The following is a 27604-nucleotide window of genomic DNA, read 5'->3' as shown; positions in this document are numbered from 1 at the left end:
AAATGATCTATATCCCATTAGACTGGATTAAAAAACAAGACCAAACTATAAGCTGTGTATAAGAAATCCACTTTAAATATAGATACAAATAGGTTAAAGGTAAAAAAGATGGAAAAAAGATACACCATGAAAACATTAATCATAAGAAAACTGGAATGGCTCTATCTCAGACAAAGTAGATTTCACAGTACAGCATATTATTTGGGACAACAGGGGTCATTTCATAAATGATAAATAGGTTAGTTCATCAAGAGGTCATAATAATCTTAGATGACAGAGCTTCAAAATACAGCCATACCTCATTTTATTGCGCTTTGCTTTATTGTGCTTCAGAGGTAGTGTGTTGTTTACAAATTGAAGGTTTGTGGCAACCCTGCATCTAGCAAGTCTATCAGTACCATTTTTCCAACAGCATTTGTTCACTTTGTGTCTCTGTGTCACATTTTGGTATTCTCACAGTATTTCAAACTTTTTCATTATTATTTTATTTGTTATGGTAATCTGTGATCAGCGATCTTTGACGTTACTATTGTAATTGTTTTGGGGTGCCACAAACTGTGTGCCTCTAAGACAGTAAACTTGATAAATGTTGTGTTTTGACTGCTCCATTGACTAGCCATTCCTGTCTCTCCTTCTCCTTGGGCCTCCCTATTCCCTGAGACACAAAATATTGAAACCACGCTGATTAATAACCCTACAATGGCCTGTAAGTGTTCAAATGAAAGGAAGAGTCACACATCTTTCATTTTAAATCAAAAGCTAGAAATGATTAGGCTTAGCGAGGAAGGCGTGCTGAAAGCCAAGACAGGCCAAAAGCTAGGCCTCTTGTGCCAATTAGCCAAGTTGCAAATGCAAAGGAAAAGTTCTTGAAGGAAATTAAAAGTGCTACTCCAATGAATACACAAACGATAAGAAAGCGAAATAGGCTTATTGCTTATATAGAGAAAGTTTTAGTGGCCTGGATAGAAGATCAAACCAGCCACAACATTCCCTTAAGCCAAAACCTAATTCAGAGCAAGGCCCTAACTCTCTTCAATTCTATGCAGTCTGAGAGAGGTGAGGAAGCTGCAGAAGAAAAGTTTGAAACTAGGAGAGGTTGGTTCATGAGGTTTAAGGAAAGAAGCCGTCTCCGTAACATAAAACTGCAAGATGAAGCAGCAAGTGCTGATATAGTAAGTGCAGCAAGTTATCCAGAAGATCTAGCTGAGATAATTAATGAAGGCGGCTACACTAAACAACTGATTTTCAAAGTAGACAAAACAGCCTTATATCGGATGAAGATGCCATCTAGGACTCTCGTAGCTAGAGAGGAGAAGTCAATGCCTGGCTTCAAAGATTCAAAGGACAGGTTGACTCTCCTGTTAAGAGCTAATGCAGCTGGTGATTTGAGTTGAAGCCCATGCTCATTTACCATTCTGAAAAGTCTAAGGTCCTTAAGAATTGTGCTAAATCTACTCTGCCTGTGCTCTATAAAGGGAACAACAAAGCCTGGATGACAGTACATTTCTTTACAACATGGTTTACTGAATATTTTAAGCTCACTGTTGAGACCTACTGCTCAGAAAAAAAGATTCCTTTCAAAACATTACTGCTTATTGACAATGCACCTGGTCACCCAAGAGCTCTGATGGAGATGTACAACAAGATTAACGTTTTCATGCCTGTTAACACAATATCCATCCTGCAGCCCATGGATCAAGGAGTTATTTCGACTTCCAAGTCTTACTATTTAAGAAATATATTTCGTAAGGCTATAGCTGCCATAGATGGTGATTCCTCTGATGGATCTAGGCACAGTAAATTGAAACCATCTGGAAAGGATTCACCATTTTAGATGCCATTAGGAACATTGTGATTCATGGAAAGAGGTCAAAATCAACATTAATAGGAGTTTGGAAACAATTGATTCTAACCCTCATGGATGACTTTGAGGCATTCAAGACTTCAGTGGAGGAAGCAACTTCCGATGTGGTGGACACAGCAAGAGAACTAGAATTAGAAGTGGAGCCTGAAGATGTGACTGAATTGCTGCAAACTTGTGATAAAACTTTAACAGATGAGGAATTGCTTCTTATGGATGAGCAAAGAAAATGGTTTCTTGTGATGGAATCTATTCCTGGTGAAGATGCTATGAAGACTGTTGAAATGACAACGAAAGATTCAGGATATTACATAAACTTTGTTGATAAAGCAGTGGCAAGGTTTGAGAGGACTGACTCCAATTTGGAAAGAATTCCACTGTGGGTAAAATGCTATCAAATGGCATCATGTGCTACAGAGAAATCATTTGTCAAAGGAAGAGTCAATTGATGTGGCAAACTTCACTATTGTCTTATTTTAAGAAATTGCCACAGCCACCCCAACCTTCAGCAACTACCACTCTGAGGAGCCATCAATGTCAAGCAAGACCCTCCACCAGCAAAAAGATTAGGACTCGCTGAAGGCTCAGGTGATGGTTAGCATTTTTTAGCAATAAAGTATTTTTTAATTAAGGTGGGTACTTTTTTTTAGATATGATGCACACTTAGACTACAGTATAAACATAACTTTTATATGCACTGGGAAACCAAAAAATTCATATAACTTGCTTTACTGTGATATTAGCTTTATTGTGGTGATCTGGAACTGAACCCACAATATCTCTGAGGTATGCCTACATATGAAGCAAAATTGATAGAACAGAAAGAAGAAACAGACAAATTCACAAATCTATTTGATTTCAACATCCCTGTCTCAAAATCTGATAGAAAAAGTAGACAGAAAAGCAGTAAGAACACAGAAGACAGCCTCAACATTATAAACTAAACATAATAAGTATTTATAGAAACTCCAACCAACACAGCAGAATATGCATCCTTATTAAGTATACATGGAACATTTAGCAAACTAGACCATGTCCTAGTGCATAAAACAAGTCTCAAGTTTAAAAGGATTCAAACAGGGCCGGCCCGGTGGCTTAGCGGTTAAGTGCGCGCGCTCCGCTGCTGGCGGCCTGGGTTCGGATCCCGGGCACGCACCGATGCACCGCTTCTCCGGCCATGCTGAGGCCGCGTCCCACATACGGCAACCAGAAAGATGTGCAGCTATGACATATAACTATCTACTGGGGCTTCGGGGGAAAAATAAATAAATAAAATTATAAAAAAATAATAATAATAATAATAAAAAAATAAAAGGATTCAAACAATAAAAAAATACATTCTCTGACCACAATGGAATTAAATTAGAAATCAATAACAGGACAATTTCTGGAAAGTCCTCAAACATTTGGCAACTAAACAACACATCTCTAAATAATCACAGGGCAATTAGAAAGTATTTCTAACTGAATAAAATTAATACATGACATCAAAATGTTTGGGATGCAACTAGAGCAGCACCTGAAGGGAAATTCATAGCATTAAACAGTTATGATGGAAAAGAAAAAAGGTCTTAAGTCAAATGACCTAAGCTTCCACCTTAAGAATACAACAATGAATTAATGAACATCAATAAAACAGAAAATAACAATGAAACCAAGAGCTAGTTCTTTGAGAAGATAAGATGAACAAACCTCTAGCCAGATTAATCAGGAGAAAAAGAGAGGAGACACAAATTAACATCAGGAATAAGAGAAATAAAATCACTACAGACCCTCAAGAAATTAAAAAGATAATAAGAAAACATTATGAACAATTTTATGCCAATACATTCAACAACTAAGACAAATTCCTTGCAAGACACAAACTAGCAAAGGTCCCCGATGAAAAAATAGATAACCTGAATAGGCCTATATCTATTAAAAAGATTAAATATGTAGTTAAAAACCTAACCATGAGAAAACTCCAAGGCCCAGATGGCATCACTGATGAAATTTACCAAACATTTAAGAAAGAAATAACACCAATTCTACACAACCTCTTCCAAGAAACACAAGAGAATACAGTAGTCTCTCTTTACCTGAGATTTCTCATTCCATAGTTTCAGTTACCCTCAGTCAACCATGGTCCAAAAATATTAAATGGAAAATTCCAGAAATAAACAATTTAAGTTTTAAACTGCAGGCCATTCTGAGCAGTATGATGAAATCGTGCGCCATCCCACTCCGTCCCACCCAGGACATGAATCACCCCTTTGTCCAGCATATCCACGCTGCATAAGCTACCTGCCCGTTAGTCACTTATGACATAGTCTTCCCAGTTATCAGATCAACTGTGGAGGTATCGCAGAGCTTGTTTAAAGTAACCCTTATTTTACGTAATAATGGTCCCAAAGCGCAAAAGGAGTGATGTTGGCAATTCAGATATGCCAGAGAGAAGCTATTGTTGTGAACCTCTTACTGTGTCTAATTTACAAATTAAACTTTATCACAGGTTAAGTATGAATAGGAAAAAACATAGCATATACAGGGTTCAGTACTATCAGTGGTTTCAGACATCTGCTGGAGGTCTTGGAATGTATCCCTTGCAGGTAAGGAGGGACTATTGCAAAACACATCCAAACATATTCCCTGATACCACCATTATTCTGATGCCAAAACCAGACAAAGGCATTATAAGAAAAGAAACTACAGAATAATATCCCTCATGAATATAAAATTTAAAAAATTTTCACAAATCCAATGATATATGTAAAAGATAATACATCATGACCAAGTGGGGCTCATCTCAGGAACGCAAGTTTGGCTTAACATTCAAGAACACTCAACATGGTAAAGGGAGTCTATAAAAAATCTACAGCCGACACAATACTTAAAAGCGAAAAACTACTTTTCCTCTCAGGTCAAGAAAGTGACATTGATATCTACTCTCACTATATCTATTCAACACTGTAATGGAGGTACTGGCCAGTGCATTACAGCAAGAAAAAAAAATAAAGAACCTGCAGACTGGAAATGAAGAACTAGAATTTTCCTTATTGACAGATCATATGATTGTCTCTATATAAAATCTTAAGGAATCTTTTTTAAAAAAACACTATTAAAATTAATAAGTGAGTTTAGTAAGGTTGCAAGACACAAGATCAACATCCAAAAATCAATTGTATTTCCATATGCTAGCAATAAACAATCAGAAACTGCAATTCAAAAAATATTACCACATTACCACTTATAACAGCTTTCAAAAATACAAAATAGGGATAAATCTGATTAAAAATGTACACATTATACTTGTATATTGAAAACTAAACAATATTGCTAAGAAAAATTAAAGATAATCTAAATAAATGGAGACGTATACCATGTTTGTGGGTCAGAAGACAACATTGTTTAGATGTCAATTCATCTCAAATTGATTTATGGATTCAACGCAACCCCAATCAAAGTCCCAGGAAGCTTTTTTTGTAGAAATTGACAAATAGAATCCAAAATTCATTTGGAGATGCAAAGGACCAAGAACAGCCAAAAAAACTTTGAAAACGTAGTTGTTCGAGGACTTACCTGACTTCAAAACTTTTACATATATAGTAATCAAGACAATGTGTTATGGTGTCAAGACAGACAGTGGATCAGTGTAACAGAATATAGAGTCCAGAAATAGATACATATATATATGGCCAATTGATTTTTGATAAAGTTGCAAAGACAATTTAGCGGAGAAAGGACTATCTTTTGAACAAATAGTGCTGGAACAATTGGATATGCATATTGAAAAACATGAACATCGATCCATTCTTCACACAACAAATAAAAATTAACTCAAAATAGACCATGGACCTAAATATAAAAGCTAAAACTACAAAACTTCTAGAAGAAAATATAAAGAAAATCTTTGTGACCTCTAGTTAGGCAAAGATTTCTTAATATAACACATAAAGCACAATTGATAAAAAGAAAAAATAATGAAGAGGAATTCTTCAAAACTAAAAACGTACTTTTCAAAAGACAGTGTAAAAAGAATATTTTCTCCAGACTGGGAGATAATATTTGTAAATTACATATCTGATAATGGACTTCTGTTCAGAATATATAAAGAACTCTCAATACTCGACAATAAGAAAACTACCCAATTTTAAATCAGACAAAAGATATGAACAGGCAAAGCAAATATATAGATGCAAATAACCATATGGAAAGATGTTCAATATCATTATTCATTAGGGAAGTGCAAATTAAAACTACAGTAAGATACAACTATACTACACACCTATTAGAATGGCTAAAATTGAAAAGACTGAGCACATCAACTATTAGGGGAGATATGGAGCCAATGGGTCTTTAATTCCTTGCTAGTGGGCATGTAAAATACCACAATTCCTTTGGGAATCAGTTTAGCAGTATCTTAAAATTAAGTGCACACACTACAGGACCAAGACATTTTACTCCTAGGTATTTACCTAAGACAAATGAAAACATGTCCTTACAAAGACTTGTTTACAAATGTTCATAGCAGCTTAATCTGTGATGGCCAAAAATGGCAAACAACCCAAAAGTCCATCGAGGTGAATGGAGAAACAAATTGTCGTACATCCATACAACGGAATACTACTCAGCAATAAAAACTAACTATCGATATATGCATCAACATGCAATAATGCTGAAATAATTGTGCTGAGTGAAAAAAGCCAGGCAATATAACAATAGATACTGTATAAATCCACTTATATGACATTCTAGAAAATATAAACTAATCAATAGTAGACAGAAAGCATATCAGTGATTGCCTGGGGTAGAGGGGATGAAGGACAGGAAGGGGTGGAAGGAAGTGACTTCAAAGGAGCACTAGGAAACTTTAGGGGGTCATGAATATGTTCATTACCTTAATTGTGGTGATAGTTTCATGGGTGTATACAAATGTCAAAAGGCATCAAATTGTACATCAAATATTTACAATTTACTGTTTATCAACTATATCTCAATAAAGCTGGGAAAGCCGAGAGAAAGACAGAAAACTACCAACAACATAAAAGATAGGCATCTAATTCTGGACACCCGGAGCCTCTGAATTTTTGTCTTGGTCCTCTCTCTCGCTGTCCAGGTGCCAGTGCTGGGTATTCATCCACACCCTACTTTCATTAAGTGCAAAAGTGACAGGAAAGCTTTCTGTGGGGAATGAATTATGGACTTGGAAAAGGAGAAAAATGAGAGCACACAGAACGTTCATTCTGTAACTTAAAACTCCTTGGCAGCAAGATATAAGGAGACTTTCCTTTGGTTTCTTTAAATTTTTCTGCACTTTCCAAATTCTTTACAAGCATTATTTTGCTCTTTTGGGAGGGGGGAGGAAACCATTTTAAAAGAACCAGTTTAAATTCTCCATTAAGTAAAGAACTATGCAAAAAGAAACCAAGGGGTTATCATCCTGATAATTAATGACTAGGACCTGAACATACACACAAATCTGAGCAGTAATGTAGATCAAAAAACAGGGAGATTTCATTTATAAAGGATGAAGGATATTTACAATAGATGTACAAGGTCAAAACGTCAAAAAACAGATATGTTCTAAATTCTGAATTTCGCTTGTCAACCACTGAGTTGGCTTTCACCTAATTAAAGACATAATATGTTTTAACTGATTTCCTGCCCCTTAGATTGAAAACTGAGCTCTCACATGCCAAAGGGAAAGTCCTGGATGAATTTCCAGGAGGTTGGGGGCAGTAACAAGAGGTTCCTCTCCACTAAGGCTTACAAGCCTGCAAGTGAATCAAGCCTCACAACCCAGGATGGATGCCAGCAGAGGCAGGATTTCTTAACCCTGTTTGTCCCAAGCTGGCGGCGGCAGACATTTACATCACCTTTTTTAGCAAGTGTAGAAAGCCAGCAGGGGGTTCAGAAATGCCAAATGCTGATAAAATATGTTTCTTTTTAAATAACTTCACAGGTCAAATTAGGTACAAAATGCTTTTTATGCAACCTGAATACAAATCTTAAGAGTCTTCCTATGTGGTTTTTAGAAGAATAAACCAACTTCTTAGTGACCATAGAACTCTTGGCTTAATTCTTCACTTTCATTTCAGAGAAAAAACATGAAAGTAGGTTAGCATACACCACAACACTACACACATAACGTAACAGAACACTTACATGTCTTGGAGTGTTCATGTGATAGCATGTAATTGGCGAGAGGCGGTGTGTAAGTTAAACACTGCAACGCTGCGTTGGCAAAACAGGTATTGCCCAAATTCTGGAGCCCAGCTCCAACTCTGTGAGTTTGTTGCCACTTAAGACAAATCTTCTCAGATGGGAAAAGAACTTTTTGAGGAGGAGCAATGCCATCACCTAGGGCTAGAAAAATGAACAACAAATATTTAAAAACAAAGCTTTGCAGGCCTCTGAAGCTAAATAAATGGCAACACATCAAACTTGAATCTGATCAAGATTCTAAATCTAATTATTGGCTAACCAGAAATACAGGGGAGAAAGGGACATTTTAAAAGACAGAAGCCAGGATGTGGGAAACTCTGAATGATTTAGTTTCTTCAATAAATAAATTGCAAGGACAAAAAGGATGAGGAATTACAGATTAAAAGAAACTTAGGGCCAGCCCCGTGGCATAGTGGTTAAGTTTGGCACAGTCCACTTCGGTGGCCTGGGTTCACAGGTTTGGATCCTGGGCGCAGACCTACACCACTCGTCAGCCATGCTGTGGTGGTGACCCACATACAAAAGAGAGGAAGATTGGCACAGATGTTAGCTCAGGGCTAACCTTCCACAGCAAAAAAAGAAAAAAAGAAACTTAAAAGACATCCACCAAATGCAAAGTGTAGACTTTGTTTGGATGTTGATTTCAACAGCCACCTGTTAAAAAAAAAAATTATAGGACAACCAGGGAAATTTGAACATTGACTAGATTTTTAATATAAAGATGTTTTGATTTTTAGAAAAGAATTATTCAGATATATGCACTAAAATATTTATAAATAAAATATGAAGTCTTGGATTTGCTTTAAAATGATGGAGGGGGAAAGGAGTATGTGGGTGGAGGTATAATTGGCCATGAGTTGATACATGTCAAAGTTGACTGATGGGTACATGCGAGTTCATTATTATTACTCTTTTATATGTACTTAACATTTTTCATAATAGAAAGCTTTAAAAATAAATAAACAACAACACAGTCAATAAAAAGTGCAGGATATGTCAATTCTCTATAGCATTTGCTATGGATGCTTATATTCAGTACCACCACCATCACTGTCATCTTCATCATCATCTCACTTACTGAGTCCTTACCAGCTGTCAGATAGATAGTCTCAATGCTGAGAGTTGGTAATGACACCCTCCTCATTTTACCAGGAAGGAAACAGGCTCTGTATTTAGGCTGTTGGGCATCACTATACACACTCATAAGTGTATTATACATGGTCTAAAAAGATTTTCATCTTTTTTTTTTTTTTTTTGCAGGGAAGATTTGCCCTGAGCTAACATTCGTTGCCAATCTTCCTCTTGCCCCAGTGCTTAGTTGTATATTCTAGCTGTAAGTCCTTCTAGTTCTTCTATGTGAGCCACTGCTGCAGCATGGCAACTGACAGACGAGTGGTGTAGTTCTGAGACCGGGAAGCAAACCCAGGCTGCCAAAGTGGTGAGAGCACTGAACTTTAACCACCAGGCCCTCAGGGCTGGCTTGATTTTTATCTATTTTTAAGACTTATAAACAAATTACTAATGAGAATTATGCTAACAGAACTCAGGTGAAGCTCAAAAAACAACTTATTTCGGAAAGTTCAAAATTACCCACAACAAGACTACTTTTTCAAAAGTGCCAGGTCCTCAGTGCTACCGTAGATCAAGACGCCCAGAGGATGGTTCTGTATTTTAATAGAGATATTAATGAGTATTTAAATATGCAAGGCCAGGCTTCAGCTTGATGGGGAATGGAGAGCAAAATTAGGGAAAGAGAAATGAGTCTGTAGAGTGGGACAAAGGCCCGGAAAAGGGCAAGGCAGGGCACTGTGAGCTAAGTCCTGAGGGAGAGAGAGGAGCCCAGCAAGGTGACAGGAGGCTAGAGTCTGTGAGAAGACGTCCGGTGGGAAAGTCTTGATGGTGAAGGTCTTTAAACCTCTATGCATAACATTCAACATTCAGTTAAACTATTTGTTTTGTGATATAAACTCCCCCCTTCAGCAATTCACACCACCCACTCCCACATCACAATATCACACTGATTAAGAGGACTCAGAACAATAAAAGGGCCAAATTATTCTAAGCCAAACAACGTTCTGAGTAGGAACTAATCAATTTTCTTTTCATTTCCAAGTTTCCAAATCCAAAAGTCTTAGAAGTACCAACTATAGTGTCAATGTCTTATTTATCTGGATGAGTTTTAACAAATGTAACTACATTTACATAGTTTCAACAAATGTAACATTTACATTATCTGTTTTCTTTCAAAGAGCTTTATTACTAGAGACGATTTTAACTGGCAAAAAAAAATCACCCAAAACAGTTGGGTTGAGCCCATTTGTTAAAGGCAACCATTTTTAAAAACATCTTCACATTCTTAAGACAGATATCTATTTAGTGAACTATAGTTAACTGACAAGTTAACGAAATGCTTGCCCATCTCAATTCTCACCAAGATAAAGTTTATCCTTCAAAAAAATTAGGAATAAAAGAAACTACAAATACCACAGTAACTAAAAATAATCTACCCTGTTATGATACATATGTTAATCATGAACAAGCAGCAACGGAAAATGAAGCCCATCAAATGACGTAACTCTGCTCGCCATTCAGGTGGCAATATGCCTTGCAAACTAAGCCCCTGTCTGAAAACTACCAAGCCATTGACAGCATTTATACAGGAGTTTCTTGGGGTGACTCTTAAAAAGTAGTACCTTGGTCCTTTTGTGGTGAAGGTTTTGATTTATCAGGTACAGATGAACTTGAATAAACTACAGCACCAGGTACTGGTCCTAAAGAAAGCGTGTGATTTGAAACATCATTTAAGGAAGACACAGCACCCCAGCTGGCAGAACCTGCATCCATGTCTCCAGGTGAGACCGCCTCAGAACTGCCAGGCTGATTCTGATAGGCTGATGGGTCTGAAGATTCAGAAGCTTTGTCAACTATGGTCATTGTTCAATTCTGCAAAAGACAAAAAGCATACATTCATTTCATAAGGTGGGAAAAGTAGTCCACTTATTCTACCATTAGATCCTGGAAAGTTATCTTAGCTATTTTTAATTATTCAAACAAATCACCCAAATAGAAAATCAACAGTATTTTTTAACCTTGTAATCATTTCCTTGGGACATTTAGCATTCTACTAATCTGAAGGTGTCAACAATTTTTAATCATAAAATCCTCAATGAAGTATTTGATTAGATCTTTTCATTCTATTCCATACCCCCTAAAAGTCTGATATTTCAGTTTATTATAATCAGGTACCTCAATTTCCAATTCTATGCATTTACCAAGTACCTGTATTTTTTCTTTCTATTGCTTAAAACTAGAACACGAAATGCACTAATACATTTGACTCAATTTTCAACTGATATATTAAGTCCTCATGGAAAAGTTGCAAATACATGAAGAGAAAATCTAGCTTTAATTTTGAGCTTGAAGTCCAAAATGACATTATTTGAAATACGTCTTTTAAAATATAGGAAGTCTCACCTTTGAAACACATTTTCCTGAAAAGGCTCATTTATTACTTAAATGAAGCCCATAAGACATTACTGACATTGAACTTGAACACAAATACACGTTATAAAAGTACTTAATAATTTACTCTCTGAATCCTATTTTAAAATCTTACGGTTACCACTAATTGAGCATTTTCTATGTGCTGAGCATTGTGTTAATCACAGAACATACACGAACTTACTCAATTTTCATAATGGATCTATAAGAGATTGGACAGAATCCACAAGGTCTATAAAATGGAGCAACTATAACCCAAACTAGTCAGCAACTGGGACTAAGCACCACGTACAACATTCCCGGCAGGGGTTCCTTCTGGCTACACTAACCTAGCCAACAGACTACCTTCAGGAATGTTTCCAAAATGGCCCACTGGCAACCACACGTAGTATGCTACCCCTCTGCAGATACCTTTCAGGTATGCCCCTGGCTGCCCCCAGCACAACATCCTAACACCTTGACTTGACAGTGCCTGACCTGGGAACCTCTTCACACATTTCCTGTGTTCCACTCCCACCTGCTCTCTCTGGAGTCTGCACATGCTATTCTTTTTTTACCTAACTCTCTTCCATCCTTCCATCTCTGGCCAGTTAACGCTTCCACTTCTCAGTTTAGAATTCATCTTTTCTGAGACGCTTTCCTTGACACCCCCTCCCACCAAGACAGGGTTAGAACCCCTCCTAGAAGCTCCTCTGGCACCCTTGTGCTAATTTCTATAGTAGCACTGCGCACCTACTCCACAGCAGTTTTACTTGCTGCTCTCCATCATGTTCTTATTTATATCTCCAGACCTGGCATAGGGAAAGCTTTCCATACATGTGTTGAACAAATGAATGAATCTTGGAGATAGGAAGCAACTCGTGTTTGCTTTTAGCACCAGCTTGTGCTGAGTGATTTATACGCAGTATCTCATTTAATCCTCAAAAAACTCTGCAGTAGGAATAACCTTTAAAATTTGTTTTAAAAAAATATGCAATACAGTAAAGTAAAAGGATAATAAACACCCACATACACAGCACCTTGACAAATGTTATGATGCACTGTCTGCTCACAATAAGGCTTTTTTTAAGTCTGAACTTTGTTGTAATTTGAAATTAAGACATGCTTATCACCCCCCAAAAAGTATAACCTTAAGAAATTTTTTGGACTCTTAAGTATAAATGGAAAAGTAGGTGTTAATTAGCTCTTAATAAAATAAGAAAAACTGAATTGAAATTTTAAATCAGCCTAAGACATAGGACCTTCATTCAGGAAGAAAGCTTGAACCTTATTATCCAAATAAAGTTTACACTTTCCTCATCTAACAGTCAAAAGAAATTATGCAACAGTGTGGAGGCAAGAGCAAGAAAACAAAAGAGCAGGAGGAAGGAGGAGGAGGAAAAGCAAGAAGAAGAAAGCCAAAGTAGAGTAATAAGGAAAAGGTAATCTAGCCTGATTTACAATAACATTAAATAGCAAAAACCTTGATTTTCCCGGGATAAACATCCCTTGAGGACAATCATTAACAAATAGCCAAATAAAACCATTTTATTTGCACCAATTGCCCTTTTGTTTGGGGGGGGAGGTTGCTTCTTAAATGAAAAAAATTAAGGAAAACATACAACCAGTCATCAATAACCATATAGCATTATAATTTTGTGAAAACAAACCAAAACCATGCATTGTCTTCATTTGTATGAATTCTTACCCTAAAACCATCAGGTATCAAACTAAATTCCATCTGCTACAGAGACAAAACCTTTCTAGAAAACAGTATTGTGTCGGACTTGGGATTCATACGGTTACAGGTTCTTTCCTCAGTAAAGCTTCTAAACATTACTATTATAACTCTCAGGACTTTTAAGCAACTACTTCAATGAAAAGTTAAAATTTCTCTCAACATCTGATGACGATACACAAAAAGTTACAAAAGCATGTTTGAAAAAAACCGAGTACATGAATCAAGGCTGGATGTGTCTAGAGGAATGAGACAAATTGACTTCACAAGTGTTTCCTTTGCTTTAAGTACAATCTTTTATTCAAAAGTCTTAAAATTCTCAGTCCCTTATATGTTATTTCTCCCTTGGTACTTCTACCAAATGCAAGAATGCATTATTCTTTTTTCATTTTTAAAAAGTATATCGCTATTCAAACACTGTGGCAGTCCACATACATTGAGGTAATAGTATCAATACCTGTAAAAAGAAACTGTTACACTCTGCTTCTTCATAAACAATGTAACCCACATTCCTGTAGCATTTCTATTTAAAGAGAAAAACACAAGCTTTAACACGACACAACCTTGGTTTTAATTATTTTTAAGTAAACAAAACGACTAGCCTTAAACCTTTATAAATCAGACATGGTAGACTTAATTCAATGACATAAAAAAAGAAAGTGAAACTGACCCTAAATAAAAACAATTAAGTGAAACTGATTATTCATACCTTCTGTGCACTTTGAGTAATAGTCAAAAGAGTAGAATTATGTTTAAAATATACAAGTCCTAAAATTTTTTGAGACGCTACAAAAATGTACGTACCGTCGTTACCTTGAAAAAGAGGCGTTAACTAAATAGTTTTTCAACTAGTTTTATTGTTATTTGTTATTTGAGTTATTTACTTTAAATGACCCACATGTTTTCCCATAAACAAGTAAGCCCTAAGGCCTCCCTGAATATAAAAGAGCTATTCAACAAAAGTAATCTCAACTGCATTCATTATAGCGAGGTTAAAGTCCCAGATTGTAAAACTTCTGTCCCGTCAAATTTTCATTTCAAACCGATCTCCCTCTCCCCCTAACCCCCTCCAGGTAAGTTAGCTCTTCCTGCCCGAAGCATAAAGACCGCGACCGGGGCACACGCGCTTTTGGGGACGCGCCGCGGGGGCCGGCCCTCCCCTCTCCTCCTCGCGAGGGTGCCCGCTCCGCCCGGCGGCCGGCGTGGGGAACTCGGACACTCGGCGGACGAGCCAGGTGGACGGCCCCGCGCGGGCTGACCGGCGCGGCGGGTGGGCCGCGGAGGGACGCCCGGGTGGGAAAGTTTGTCTCTTTAGGGGGTGGAGCGGGGGCGGGGAGGCGAGCCCGGGGCTTCGAGGGGCGCTCGGGGGCGGGAGGTGGCAGCCACGCGGGGGGCGGCGGGCGGCCCGGGGACGCCGGGCTCCTCGGCCGGCGGCCGGCACACGCCCACCCCGGCGGACCCGTGCCGGCCAGGCCGCCCGCAGCCGCCCGCCAGGCCGGGCCCACGGGCCGAGGGGGCGGGCAGGGGCCGGGTGGGGGTGGAGGGCAGTGTCCATGGCAACCAGGGGGGTCCGGCCTCCCCGCGCAGCCCCGCTCTCCCGGCGCCCGGCCGCCGCGGCCGCCGCCCCCTCCGCCCCCTCCCCAGCGGCCTGGCCCGGCCGGCAGTGGCGGCGCTGCCACCGGCGCGGCGGGGTCCCAGGCGGCCCGCGGCTACGGAGGGGGCGGCGGGAGAGGGGCCGCGCCAGCCCCCGGCGGGCCGCGCCGGCGGAGGGGCGGCCGGGCCAGCTGCGGCCCAGGCGAGCGAGGCGCTCCGCGGGCCCCACGCCGGCCAGCGGCGGGCGGGAGAGGCGGGAGCTTACCTGACCCGGCTCGGCGCTCGCTCCATCCCCCTCGGCCGCCGCCGCCGCCGCCGCCGCCGCACACAGCCCAGCCGCCCGGCGGGGGACAATGACGTGCCTCCATCCGGGCACCGCCGCCGCCGCCTCCGGGTCAGCGCCGCGCCCGCCGCGCCCCGCCGGGCCGCCAGGGGGCGCGCCAGGGCCGCGCCCGCACCCGCCGCCGCCCAGGGGCCGTCGCACAAGAGGCGCGGCACGCAGCTAACGGGCCAGGCGAGCGCGGGAGGGGCCGTCGCCAAAGCGCCGCGGGCGCAGGCTGGCGCGCGCGTCACTGGGGCGCCAGGGCGCCGCGGAAGGAGCGCGCTGATTGGCCGAGCTGACGGCGCGCGGCGCGGGCCGGGGAGGTCCTGCCCCGAGCCGTCGGCGGGAGCGGAGCGCGCCGCGTGGGGCGGCTGAAGCCCGAGGGGAGGCGGGAGGCCCGCGCAGTGGACAGCAGACGCGGGGCGCCTGGGTCCCCCAAACGTGAAGTACAAACCTTCGCGCGCTTCGCCACTGGACTGCGGCGCTCGTCCCTCGGCCTAGCGAGCCTGCATGTAAGGACGCCGGCCCCAGCGGAGCGCCAGCTCGCCATCTGACTGCACAACTGTGTGTGACGGGAAGCGGAGAATTTAAACCTGGCTCCAGAAAAGGCAGACCCCTGCCCATCCCATCCCGATTTCATCTCAGATCCGAGCATTCCACAGTCTTTGGGGCTGCTAGACCAGCTCTTGCTCCCGAGTGCCAGGTCCATACTTCCAGACACTTATTGGATGTCTCCATCGCGAGGTCGCACAGAGAACTAATTGATTCATCGTTGCATCTCCCCTCCACCACGACCCTGCTCCTCCCCGTTGGGTTCCCTGCTTTGATTAAGGACAAGGTACTCTCCTGCACTAACCTGAGTCCTCCCTCTGTCTCTCCCTCCTCACAAGGTCAAACCCCCAACAGTCACACCCACCCGGACCTACCCAGGGGCTTGATTCTGACTCTCCCCAGGCAACCTTTCTTCTCTCGCCACGCCCATTCCCACAGTCTTCTTTCTGGTGCTCTCCTAGTCTGTCCACTCCCACTCAGCTTCATACTGTGGCCAGGATTATCTTTCAAAAACACAGGTTAGATGTTGCTCCCCTCCTCAGAGCCTTCAGCCACTTTCTTGGCCCACAGAATAGACTCAACTCCTTTGCCTGATATTGAAGTCTCCAATTCTCTTTCCTCTTTTATGTGTCCCAGCCATAACAAACTTTTTCCTGCAAACACCCCACTGCTACATCTGCTTATAGAAATCCTACCCGTGCCTCTTCTTCCATGAAGCCCTACTTGAGTCCTCCATCAGAATCTTATTACTCCCCCTATAGATTGCACAAATCTTTTATGATAGCACTTATTTCACTATTATTATGGAAAGAAGCCACTGAAGTCATTACAATGTCAGTTGTGTGTTTGGAGCAGAACACTGAAGTACCTTGAGGAAACGAAAAAGGAAGAGGTGAATTCCAAACCTCCAAAATGCAGTGCCCACTTTCAGGATGAACACCACAACTTAATTCCTGATGAAGAATGGTTACGGAATTTCACCTTCACAGCCCTTACAACACTACTAAGATTTGCAAGAACAGAATAGCCATAGGGATGGACTCAGGAATTTTCTTGCCTTTTCCAAATGACTTCCAGATGATTAAATTCAGAATGAGAAGAATTAAAGATCCAAACCTTAAAATTCACCTGAGTTTTGTGGTACATATTTCAAAATTCTTCCCTTGGAAGTCACATTAGAAGTTTGGCTTCTAATTTCAATTTCCATTTTGCATTCTCTCGACAAACTGCCCCTGCAGTCAGCCTCTTAATACAGTTACCTGAGCACCTCGGATAGGAATAGAGATTTTTTTTAAAAACCATCCCTTAGCATTCCCTACCCAGAACAAGCTTGGGGGGGGGGGGTTGCAAAGCACAGCCCCCTGCACCTTCCTCCCTGCCTTGAAAGCAAACGTAGAGGGCCTTTTCCAATAAGTTTCAGTGCCGCTTATTACAGCAAACTGACGACATAAATGGAGAAGTTACAAAGGATATTAGGAAGTCCCTGCCTTCAAACAGCTGGGTCTTGGGCTGAGATAGGAAGCAAACTTGCCCCAGAAGCTCGTTTTCCTCCAGACCAGAGCTTAATCCAAAGTGAATGCTCTTTGGAGATTTCACTTTCCTTCTGTTCTTACAAGCTGTGTGACCTCCAGAGATGACTTAGCCAGTTGCCTTTACCAAAACTGTCTTTATGCTAGAGGCAAACCGACTCCAAGTGCTTCACCTCCCAGTCCCGGTGATAACATGATCAAAGAGCAAAAGATGTCAAAGAGGAACAAATCAGATTTCCCAAGGACCTCCAGACGCTCAGGGAGCCTGTAGTGGCGTTGTTAAGCCCTAACCAGATCCCCTTTGCTGGCTGACACACCCATCCATTCCCCTCCCAGCTGCTAGGAGTGTTAGCCACTAATAACCCACAGCCGCCCCCTTCTTCTGACAACTGTTCTTGGCTGAAGGGGAGTTGCCTCGTGGGGTGGTTAACCACACCTACCCCCTTACAGCCTACATCAACGGCTCACTGACGTAGAGGTTCAGAACGGCCTTGCCTCAAGTTGTGACCAGTCTTGGGTGTGTTTCATCCTCCAGTGGACTCCCAGTGGATCTCCCACTGAGACTACATCCTTGCTTAACCCCCTTCCCTTCTTTCATTCCCTTTCTCCCCAGAGCATTCCCTCAACATATCACATGCACCTGAATTCTGTCTCAAGCCCGGCTTCTAGGTAGCCTGGCTTAAGACAGTCGGCACCAGGAATGGTCCTGAGAAGCCGAGTCTAAGGATAGGATTCCAGGTGACAGGTGGGACACTGATAGCTGTGCAGTTGTGTAAGGCTCCCACCTGGCAGGAACAGGGATGGGAGGTGGGTAGAAGGGGATGCGTTGGCTTATTCAATCTCTCTGGTGTTTGAGGACATGGGGGAAATAGTAATTAAAAGAACTGTGAAATTGGGTGGCCACTGATGCTTTAAAGAGGGAAAATGGCTCCGGGCCGTCAGTCATCAATATAAAGCAAAGCATGCAAGCCAGAGAGCCTCCTTAGCAGGCTGCTGCAACCACTACCTGCAGTCAGAGGGCAGACAGTCCTGGCGACCAGGCTAAGGTTCATTTAAAAGGAGCAGAACTTTAGAAATGGTTGACTCCTCAGCCATGGTCAGTTTCTAACACCAAAGGCAGGGCTCTGATAAGGAAGAGGTGGGATAAGACTAAGGATGAGAATCTAACCACAGCAGAACTTCAGACTCCTCTGAAACCTTTGGGCCTGCAGAAGTGGCCCACTCCCACTCCCTAACCTGAAGACTATACACATGACGCAGGTACCCTACAAGACAATGCATTCTTCAGGATCTGCCTCCATAGCCCCCATGGCCACTAGACCAATCACTACAGTTAGGTCTCAGTTTGACCTGACTAGGTATGTGTTCTGCCTGCTTAGGGAGGAGTGGAATTATATGTTGAAGGAGCTGCAGGACCCGGTTAATATATAACAGCAGGAACTGGAAAGAAGCCTGAAAATGGATCCCAAGTGGGCTAGATCAAGGGGGAGGCGGGGATATGGGAGAGTTTGTAGATATGGGGCACTCTTCCATAACATAGATCTAACACTTTGGCAAGGGCCCTGAGTGGGCTGGCTCTGATACTCTGTATGGATGGTACTTTGCAAAAGAAATGAGCCCCATTAAATGAAGTCGAGATGCCATGACTTCCGTGGTAGACAGGGGAGGAAGGAATCAATAGGCTCAAGGAAGTGAATATGCTAGAACAGATGCTACCAGCTGACTGTATTCCGTGAGAGGACCTGGAAGACTTTCTGTTTATCAAGGCCATGGGAGGTGGGGGCACCACAAGCTTTGTTGAAAAACTCTCTGACACCACCAATGGTGCCTGTCATCTGTAGGCCAGGGCTGACAATAGGGGATGCTGTTACAGAACTGGGCTCTCTAGTGGCAAGAGGAGGTGATAGGATCCTAGAGTGACAGAGGCTGGGTGGCAGCACTTACCCATCAGAAGCAAAGGTGGGCATGATTGCTGTAATGGGCAGCAGGGTCAGAATGGCAGATAGGGGCACCTGACTTTCAGAGATCCATGGAGATGCTGATAGAACACTGGGCAAGATAGATGGGTAGTCAGCAAAGGCCTAATATATATAATCAAAGGATATATACGTATACATATAAAATCTGGAGCCAGCCCTGGTGGTCTAACGTTTAAGATTTGGCTCTCTCACCACCATAGCCCAGGTCCATTTCCCAGTCAGGGAACCATACCACTCATCTGTCGATTGTCATACTGTGTCATACTGTTGCTGTGATGCTGAAAGCTATGCTACTAGTATTTCAAATACCGGCAGGGTCACCCACGGTGGACAGGTTTCAGCGGATCTTCCAGACTAAGACCGACTAGGAAGAAGGAGGACCTGGCCACCCACTTCCAAAAAAATTGGCCATGAAAACCCTATGAAGAGCAGCGGAGCAGTGTCTGATACAGCACCAGAAGGTGAGAAGGTGGCGCAAAAAGACCCGTACACAGGGTTGCTAGGAGTCGGAATGGACTCAACAGCACTAACAACAACGAATAAAATCTGGTTGTGCAGAAGACTGAGGTCAGCTGTCCCAGTGAAAAGCCACAATCACCTGCCCAGTTTCCCCACCTGAGCTAGTTCTCAGTTCCAAAACACCCACTCAGTAAAAGAGAAGCCAGATCCATGGCAAGTGTACACAGTAGTGATTCTCCAAATCCTGGATATTTCCAGGCTATTGGTTACAGAGTCCAAGTTAATTCGGGCAGATTGGTACCTAAAGCACCCACAGCACTCCCTTTTTGCTAAGGGGGTAAGAATATATGGGGTCAAGTAATACATTAGTTCCTGACCCACATCCCTCAGTGGGTCCATTGGGCCCACAGTGGTCATTTCTATGGTTCCCAAATGTAATATCCAAATGGTCATCCTTGGCAGTTGGCAGACCCTCACATTGGTTCCTTGACTTGGAGAGTAAGAGCTATTGTAGTAGAGAAAACCATGTGGAAGCCCCGAAACTGCCCCCCCAGCCAAGAGAGTCACTCTTGGGGGGAATGGCAGAGAATAGTCCACCCTCAGAGTTGTAGAGGATGCAGCGCTTGTGGTCTCCATCATGTGCCCATTTAATTCACCAGTCTGGCCCCTGCAAAAACTGGGGGATCATGGAGGATGACAATGGACTACTGCAAACTTAACCATCAAGGACTCATCTAGCACCAGCTGAATTCCACCACTACCTACTCCATCCCTCGGAGTTCTTCTACACCCACAACAGAACGGAGTAGTACTTAGAATGTCTTAGTCAATCCTTGCTCTAAGCCCCTCTGAGCAAACATAAACAAGACCCTTTACCTCTTACAGATTTTACTCATAATCACTGTGAACAAATAAGAAATAATATAAACACCAAAAAGCATATTCAAAAGAAGTACCTACCATATTTTGCCACAAAAAGAAAGAAGGAAGGAAAGAAAAGAAAGAGAAAAGGAGTACCTACCTTTCACTGTTAGAGTGCTCAGGTGACACCCTCAACAGACTTGTCCCTGCAGCCTGGACTGAGACGCGGTCATCGTAGAGTGCTGTTTGGAGACAGACAGACTAGGTGTAAATTCCAGCTCTAGCTTTTATTTATTAGTTGAGTTCTTTGGGTCTTGCTTTGGACTCTTATGAAATGCAAGTCTTGTTTAATTTATCAAAGTCAACTTTATCCTAATGGATAATTAACACCCCTTCCTCCTAACCCAACATAAGACATTAAAGCCTGAAAGTTTTCAAGGAAGGATATATTTGATTTTCTGAGGACCACTGTCTCCTATGAAGGAAATCTGAGACCACAGCTCACCAAATCTTAGACCTGGTTTATTTTTAGGTGACAGATCTCAAGTCACTCCTTTATGTATTGCCAAAATATTAATTTAGAATCCAGAACAAGCCATGCATTGGAGATACTGTACCTACTTTCCAGAGACCATTTTGTTTGGAATATAGAACTATACATAATTAGCTACCCCACATTGTAATAATGTACCAAATGAGGAAGGTAAAGCTTAGGATGCAGTGGGAGGGTTTAACCCTGAAGTAGATGCCATTCAGGAAAAGTGTTACAAAAGTGGTAACACTTGAAATGGGCCCTTGAGGATTAAGTGGATTTTTTTTCCAGGCAAATAAGGGATAGGAAAAAGATGCCAGGATTTCAGGAGCAAATGCCATTTGGAAGCAAATAAAGTCTGTCCCATTTTTAGAACTCTTTTGCCCTTGGAAATATGCAAAAATGAAGACTAATAATACAGCTGATAACTAGAAGGTTTAGCATGTAGTTTCATAGTAGACTTGGGATTTCAAAGGAAAAATTCTGAGAGGTATAGATCTAACTTGCTGCTTGAGCCTATAAGGAAAAATAGCACTTCCTAGATTTAAATAATGGAAATTCGTACCTGTTCAATTCATGAACAAGAATGTATGCTATCCTAAACAATGATTAAACACGGTCCTGGAAGTTTGCCACCCCCCCACACCCCGGCAAAACAAGATATTTCTATCAGAATGGAGACAAACTTATCTACATCTACATATTACACACCTATTTGAAAAGAAGAGAAAATACATGAGATCCATTTCAGAGTTTTCAGGAAAGTGGCTGATTAAAAGATGAATATAAAAAAGTCAATCAAATGTGAATTTACTTAATGCCACAGAGCTATACATTAGCAAATGGTTAAAATGATAAATTTTATATATATTTTACCACAATAAAAAAGTTAATTGAAATATATGTACTAGCAACATCTAATTAGAAACATAATAAAAATAATCACAAAAGCTAAAACAAAATACTAAGGAATAAGTAATAAACTTGAACAATGTGCAGGACCTAAAACTCATGGCCAAGAGACCTAAAGAAAGACTTGCTGAATGAAGAGTTATACTTCAATTTGTAATGATTTTAAGTAAAAGTAACTGATCCCAAAAAGATTGTTTCCAGAACTTAATAAAATGCCTATACTATGAATATTAAAGTAAGTTTACAAATGCAATGCAGTTAGTCCTCAAAGGACTCCTGTGGCACTTAACTAAAATGATTTGAATGTTCATCTGGGCAATAAAGCCATTTGTTAATACACTCAACACTGAGCTGTAAATAGCTCCTTTCTCAACACTTATATTCATTCAGCAAATATCCACTTAGCATCTACTCTGGAAGTCAGGGAGAGAAAAATGATAAGTCTCAAACCATTCCTGCCCTCAATGAGCTTTGAGGATGTTCATACAAAGCAGGTAAGCAATTCATGACAATGTTCCAGGAGGGACGAGTGGGAGGAAACAACATAATGGCGTGGAGGGGGGCAGATAAGCAGGAGGGGAAGTTCACAGCAGGCTTCCCTGCAGAAGATGGAGCCCTGCAGACTGAGTGGCAATGAGCAAAGTGAAATGAGGACTGGGCCAACTCAGAGAGGAGAGACTCAGAGACAGAGACGGGTAGAGAAAACCAAGAGAGGGAAGGAGAACTTAATGTCTAATTCACCTTGATGAGTGTTTAAAAGAAACAATTCACAACTTCATGAGAAAAATATCTCAGCATAGAACTGAACAAAATAAAGAATGCCAAAGGAAGAGGCTACCACCAGGCTCAGAATTTCTCTGATCTGAAAAGTGACAATCAACGTCTGATAGTAGACTCAAGAATCAAGAGTTTACAAAAGATAATAATAGGACTTGTTAACAGTTAAATAGAAGTTATGTGCCAGACATTACTTCTAAAGATTTACATGTGTTAACTAGTTTAATTCTTGCAGCTACCACATGAGGTAGATACTATAAGCATTTCCATTTTACAGATGAGTTAATTGAGGCAAAGAGAGGTTAACTTATTGAAGATCTCATAAGCGAGTAAGTGGCAGAATCTATGTTCTTAAAGCTGTAAGCCAGCACTGTCCAGTAGAAATTTCTGCAGTGATGACAGTCCTGTACTAACATAGTAGCCACTAGTCACACAGCTATTGAGCACTTGAAATGTGGCTTGGTATACCTGAGGAACTAGATTTTTAATTTTATTTAATTTTAACTAATTTAAATTAAAATGTCCACGTGTGGCTACTGTATTGGACAGCACAGTTGTAAGTTATTCTGATTAGAGTATGCTCACTGTAGCATTGTTTATAATATTGAAAAATTAGAAACAACTTAAATTGGGGAATGGCTAAAATAGACTATGAAATATACACGAGGCCAATGTGAGGGGTGGAGAAATCTGGTAAGAATTACAAAATCTGGACATCAGGAAGGAAGGCCTGGGCAAAAACACATGGCATACAATATAGATCCACCCTTTCTGGGACCCCTGATTTTTTTCTGGGCCTCAGTCTACTCTTGTGGGCCCTGAATAAGCAGTTTATAGCAATGCTTTCCAATAAAAATAATATGTGAGTCATGTGTAATTTAAAATTTTCTAGTAGTCATATTTTCAAGTTTTTTAAAAAGTGAAATTAATTTTAGTAATATATTTGATTTAAGCCAATATACCCAAAATATTATCATTTAAACATGCAGCACTCACCACATTTCAGGTTGCTCAATAGCCACTTGTGGCTAGTGCCCATCATATTAGATAGCAAAGGTCTACAGAGTACAAATCATCAGTTAAAGAGAAGAAACTATTCTGAATCTACTAGTGGTCAAAAGTATATATATATCACAAGAAACTCCAAAACTCTTTAAGCATATCTTAAGCTGATATTTAATAACTCACTTTACAGAAATCCCTTAGAGATCCCTCCGTTGAAGACTATCATAATATTTACAGCACATACTTTTATTTCAGTGCTTTTTTTAAAAAAAAAAAAAGTATGGTAAAATACACACAACGTAAAATTTATCATTTTGACCATTTTAAAGTGTGTAATTCAGTGCCATTAAGTACATTCACAATGTTGTGCAACCATCAACACTATCTAGCTCCAGAACTTTTTCACTAAACCAAAATGGAAACCTCCTACACATTAAGCAGTCACTTCCCATTCGCCCCTCCCACCAGCCCCTGGCAATCATTAATCTGCTTTCTGCCTTTATGGATTTACCTATTCTAGGTATTTAATATAATTGGAATCACACAATATGAGGTCTTTTATGTCTGGCTTCTTTCACCTAGCATGTTTTCAAGATTCATCCACATTATAGGATGTATCAGTACTTCACTCCTTTTCATGACTGAATAATATTCCATTGTATGGATATACCACATTTTATTTATCCATACATCTGCTAATGGACATTTGAGTTATTGCTACATTTTGGATATTGTGAATAGAGCAGCTATGAACATTTGTGAACAAGTTGTTTTTTGTTTAAACACCTGTTTTCAGTTCTTCTGGGTATATACCTAGAAGTGGAATTGCTGGGTCATATGGTAATTCTATGTTTAACTTACTGAGGAACCATTCAACTGTCTTCCACAGTGACTGCACCATTTTACATTCCTACCAGCAATATATGAAGGTTCCAATTTCTCCACATCCTTGCCAACACGTGTGATTTTATTTTATGACTATCTTCCAGAATTTTGATAAGGTTGATTTTGACAGTTTTTGCCAGAATTTTCAGTGTTTCTGGGAGAGACGGCCCCTGGAGGTCCCTACTCAACCATTTTTGCTTACATCATTCTGAAGTGTTTTTTTAATGCCAATTTTTTGTCTGGGCATAATACATAAGTGGTGTTACGCATGGAAAATATGAGAAACATGGTCATTGGGGGTCCTCAAGGAGTTGAAAGAGCATTAATCGCCAGTCTCTTGGTTATTCTAACACTCCACTTTTCCCACTTTCTTGGAAAAATGGTGAAAACTATATATTAAGGTGACTTTGCATTGTTTTGTCATCTATACAGATGTTGAAATTGAGAGTGATCATTTCAACTGAGGAATAGGACGGCCAAGACGGAGTCAGGGACAACAGCCTCTGTGTGAACATAAGGGAATGATACGGAAGTCAGAAGACGAAGGCAGAGAAAAGGGCAGTGATGGATAACAGCACAAGCTTTCAAATGAGGGAAGAGAAATAGTTGTGAAAACATGTTTACCAAGCAGTAAATATTTAGCTGGCTGGCTGATCATACAAAGAAAGACATAACATCTTAAATTGAAAATAATCTCTATCTGTTCAGGAACAAAACCATAATGCATGTTATTACTATAACGATTACATATGATTTCTGTTTTTTGGACCAGTGTAAAAAACAAGAATAAAAATAAAATGAGAGAGAGAGAATCCATATAACCAATAGAAACCCAATTAGAGTATAAAAGGTTGGCTGATTGAAAAAGATACATATGGGGCCAGTCCCGGTGGACTAGTGGTTAAGTTCAGCACACTCTGCTTCAGCAGCCTGGGTTTCGTTCCCGGGCACAGACCCACACCACTCATCTGTCAGTGGCCATGCTGTGGTGGTGGCTCACATACAAAAAGAAGAAGATTGGCAACAGGTGTTAGCTTGGGGGGAATCTTCCTCAGGAAAAAAAAAAATCCTTAAAAAAATAAATAAAGGGGCTGGCCTGCTGGCGCAAGCGGTTAAGTGTGTGTGCTCTGCTGCGGCAGCCCGGAGTTCACTGGTTCGGATCCCAGGTGCGCACTGACGCACTGCTTGTCAAGCCATGCTGTGGCGGCGTCCCATGTAAAGTAGGGGAAGATGGGCATGGATGTTAGTCCAGGGCCAGTCTTCCTCAGCAAAAAGAGGAGGATTGGCAGATGTTAGCTCAGGGCTGATCTTCCTCATAAAAAAAATAAAATAAAATAAAACATAAATAAATAAAAAAGATATGTATGTAAAGTCAATTGATCTCCATGTATTAACAATAACAACTTAGAAAATGTTATAAGCAGTGACTCTCATCACAGTAGCTGAAACAAAATAGCAAATAATAAATAATCAACTGAAATAACTTGTAGGACTTAACTGAAGAACATGATCAAATATAACCGAGGGAGACTTGCTAAATGGGGAGTTATAGCTCAATATTGAATAGGTATCAGGTGTTCCCAAATTAGATTGCAACTGTGATGAAATTGATTCCAAAGGGATTCTTTCTGGAACATAATAAATTGCTTATAAGGTAAATATACAATATCTTTTAATTAAGTTACAAGTGTAGTGTAATGAATCCTAAGAGGATTCCTTCTGGAAATTAGTAAAAATGTTGTAAACGCTCTCTAGGCAATAAACACATTAAGTTATGAGTACAACTATGTACACTGGCCATCTCCCCCTCGAACAGTTCACTCTTTTGTTCATTCATCAATTTTCCATTGAGTGTCCACTGAGCATAAGAGAGTGTGTGTGATACAGAGAAAAATGACAAGTGAGAGACATAAACAGTGCTTGTACTAATGGGATTTCCACTATGTGTATTTGGGGAGGGGATTTGGAAGGAGGAAGAGGAATTGGCTTCAAAAAAGTAACATCTACAATAAAGTGTGCTAAATGCTTTGGGGGGTGGATACAAGTGCTATGGAAGTGCAGAGTCGGGGGCACTAACATAGTGGGGTAAAGGGAAAGCTGTGAGGGGAGTGTACGGGGTTGAATTGTGTCTCCCCAAAAAGATATGTTGGCGTCCTAACTCCCACTCCCTGAGAATGTGACCTTATTTGGAGATAGGGTCTTTATAGAGGTAATCAAGTTAAAATGAGGTCCTTAAAGTGAGTCTTAATCCAATGTCAGGTGTCCTTATAAAAAGAGGAAACTTGGACAGAGAAACACACACAGGGAGAACGCCATGTGAAGAGGAGGGCAGGGGTTGGAGTGATGCTTCTACAAGCCATGGAACACCAAAGATTGCCAACAAACCACCAGACGCTGGTAGAGAGGCATGGAACAGATTCTCCTTCAAGCCCTCAGAAAGAAGCAACCCTGCTGACACCTTGACCTTGGATTTCCAGCCTCCAGAACTGTGAGAAAATTCATTTCTGTTGTTTAAGCCTCCCCAGTTTGTGGTACTTTGCCATGGCAGCTCTAGCAAACTAAAAAAGGGAGGGAGGTAGTATGTTATGTATAAATGCGACAAGTCACATTTCATTACAGACCTAAGGGATAAATAACAGGAAGTCAGGTGAAGTGGGGCCTGGGGCAGAGGAGTGTTCTGAGCAGAAGGAACCAGAACTGCATTATTATCTTTTTTTTTTTATTTTCTGTATTTTATGATGTTTCGACATCTTAAAAAGCTTGTTCCCCAGGAGAGACTGTCCACCCCAGGATTAGCCAATTCTTAGAAATAGCAAAGGGCTCGATTAACCAATGCAAACCAATCCATCCCAAGTCTATAGACCCAGCCATCTCTTTATCTAACTCTTACACATGAGGCAATATTTCTTCTGCCC

At 41.1% G+C, this 27604-nt stretch overlaps 1 protein-coding gene and 1 long non-coding RNA gene across 6 annotated transcripts in view; one reads left to right on the top strand and one right to left on the bottom strand.

The window, feature by feature from the left end:
* USP42 (ubiquitin specific peptidase 42) overlaps positions 1–15726 on the bottom strand; it is a 43161-nt gene extending 27435 nt beyond the window's left edge. For 2 of the 5 annotated variants that reach the window (XM_058569315.1, XM_058569311.1), the window contains exons 1-3: positions 13741–13824; positions 10759–11008; positions 8006–8206 (exon numbers count right to left, since the gene is read on the bottom strand). In XM_058569315.1, the coding sequence (XP_058425298.1) occupies positions 8006–8206; positions 10759–10999 (442 nt within the window). In that variant the 5' untranslated portion in view covers positions 11000–11008; positions 13741–13824. Of the gene's footprint in view, positions 1–8005; positions 8207–10758; positions 11009–13740; positions 13825–15141; positions 15196–15652 lie in introns of those variants that run through there. The other 3 variants (XM_058569312.1, XM_058569314.1, XM_058569313.1) reach the window with 3 other exon arrangements.
* LOC131422248 (uncharacterized) lies at positions 15583–16877 on the top strand. The gene is made up of 2 exons (XR_009224052.1): positions 15583–16036; positions 16606–16877. It is a non-coding gene; the product is annotated as an uncharacterized LOC131422248 (long non-coding RNA).
* The last annotated feature ends 10727 nt before the right edge of the window (positions 16878–27604 follow it).

Source organism: Diceros bicornis, chromosome 26 (genome assembly GCF_020826845.1).
Source record: "Diceros bicornis minor isolate mBicDic1 chromosome 26, mDicBic1.mat.cur, whole genome shotgun sequence".
Classification (NCBI taxonomy): Eukaryota; Metazoa; Chordata; class Mammalia; order Perissodactyla; family Rhinocerotidae; genus Diceros; species Diceros bicornis.
Note: the sequence above shows the minus strand (reverse complement) of the source record. Positions and strands in the feature narration are given on the sequence as shown.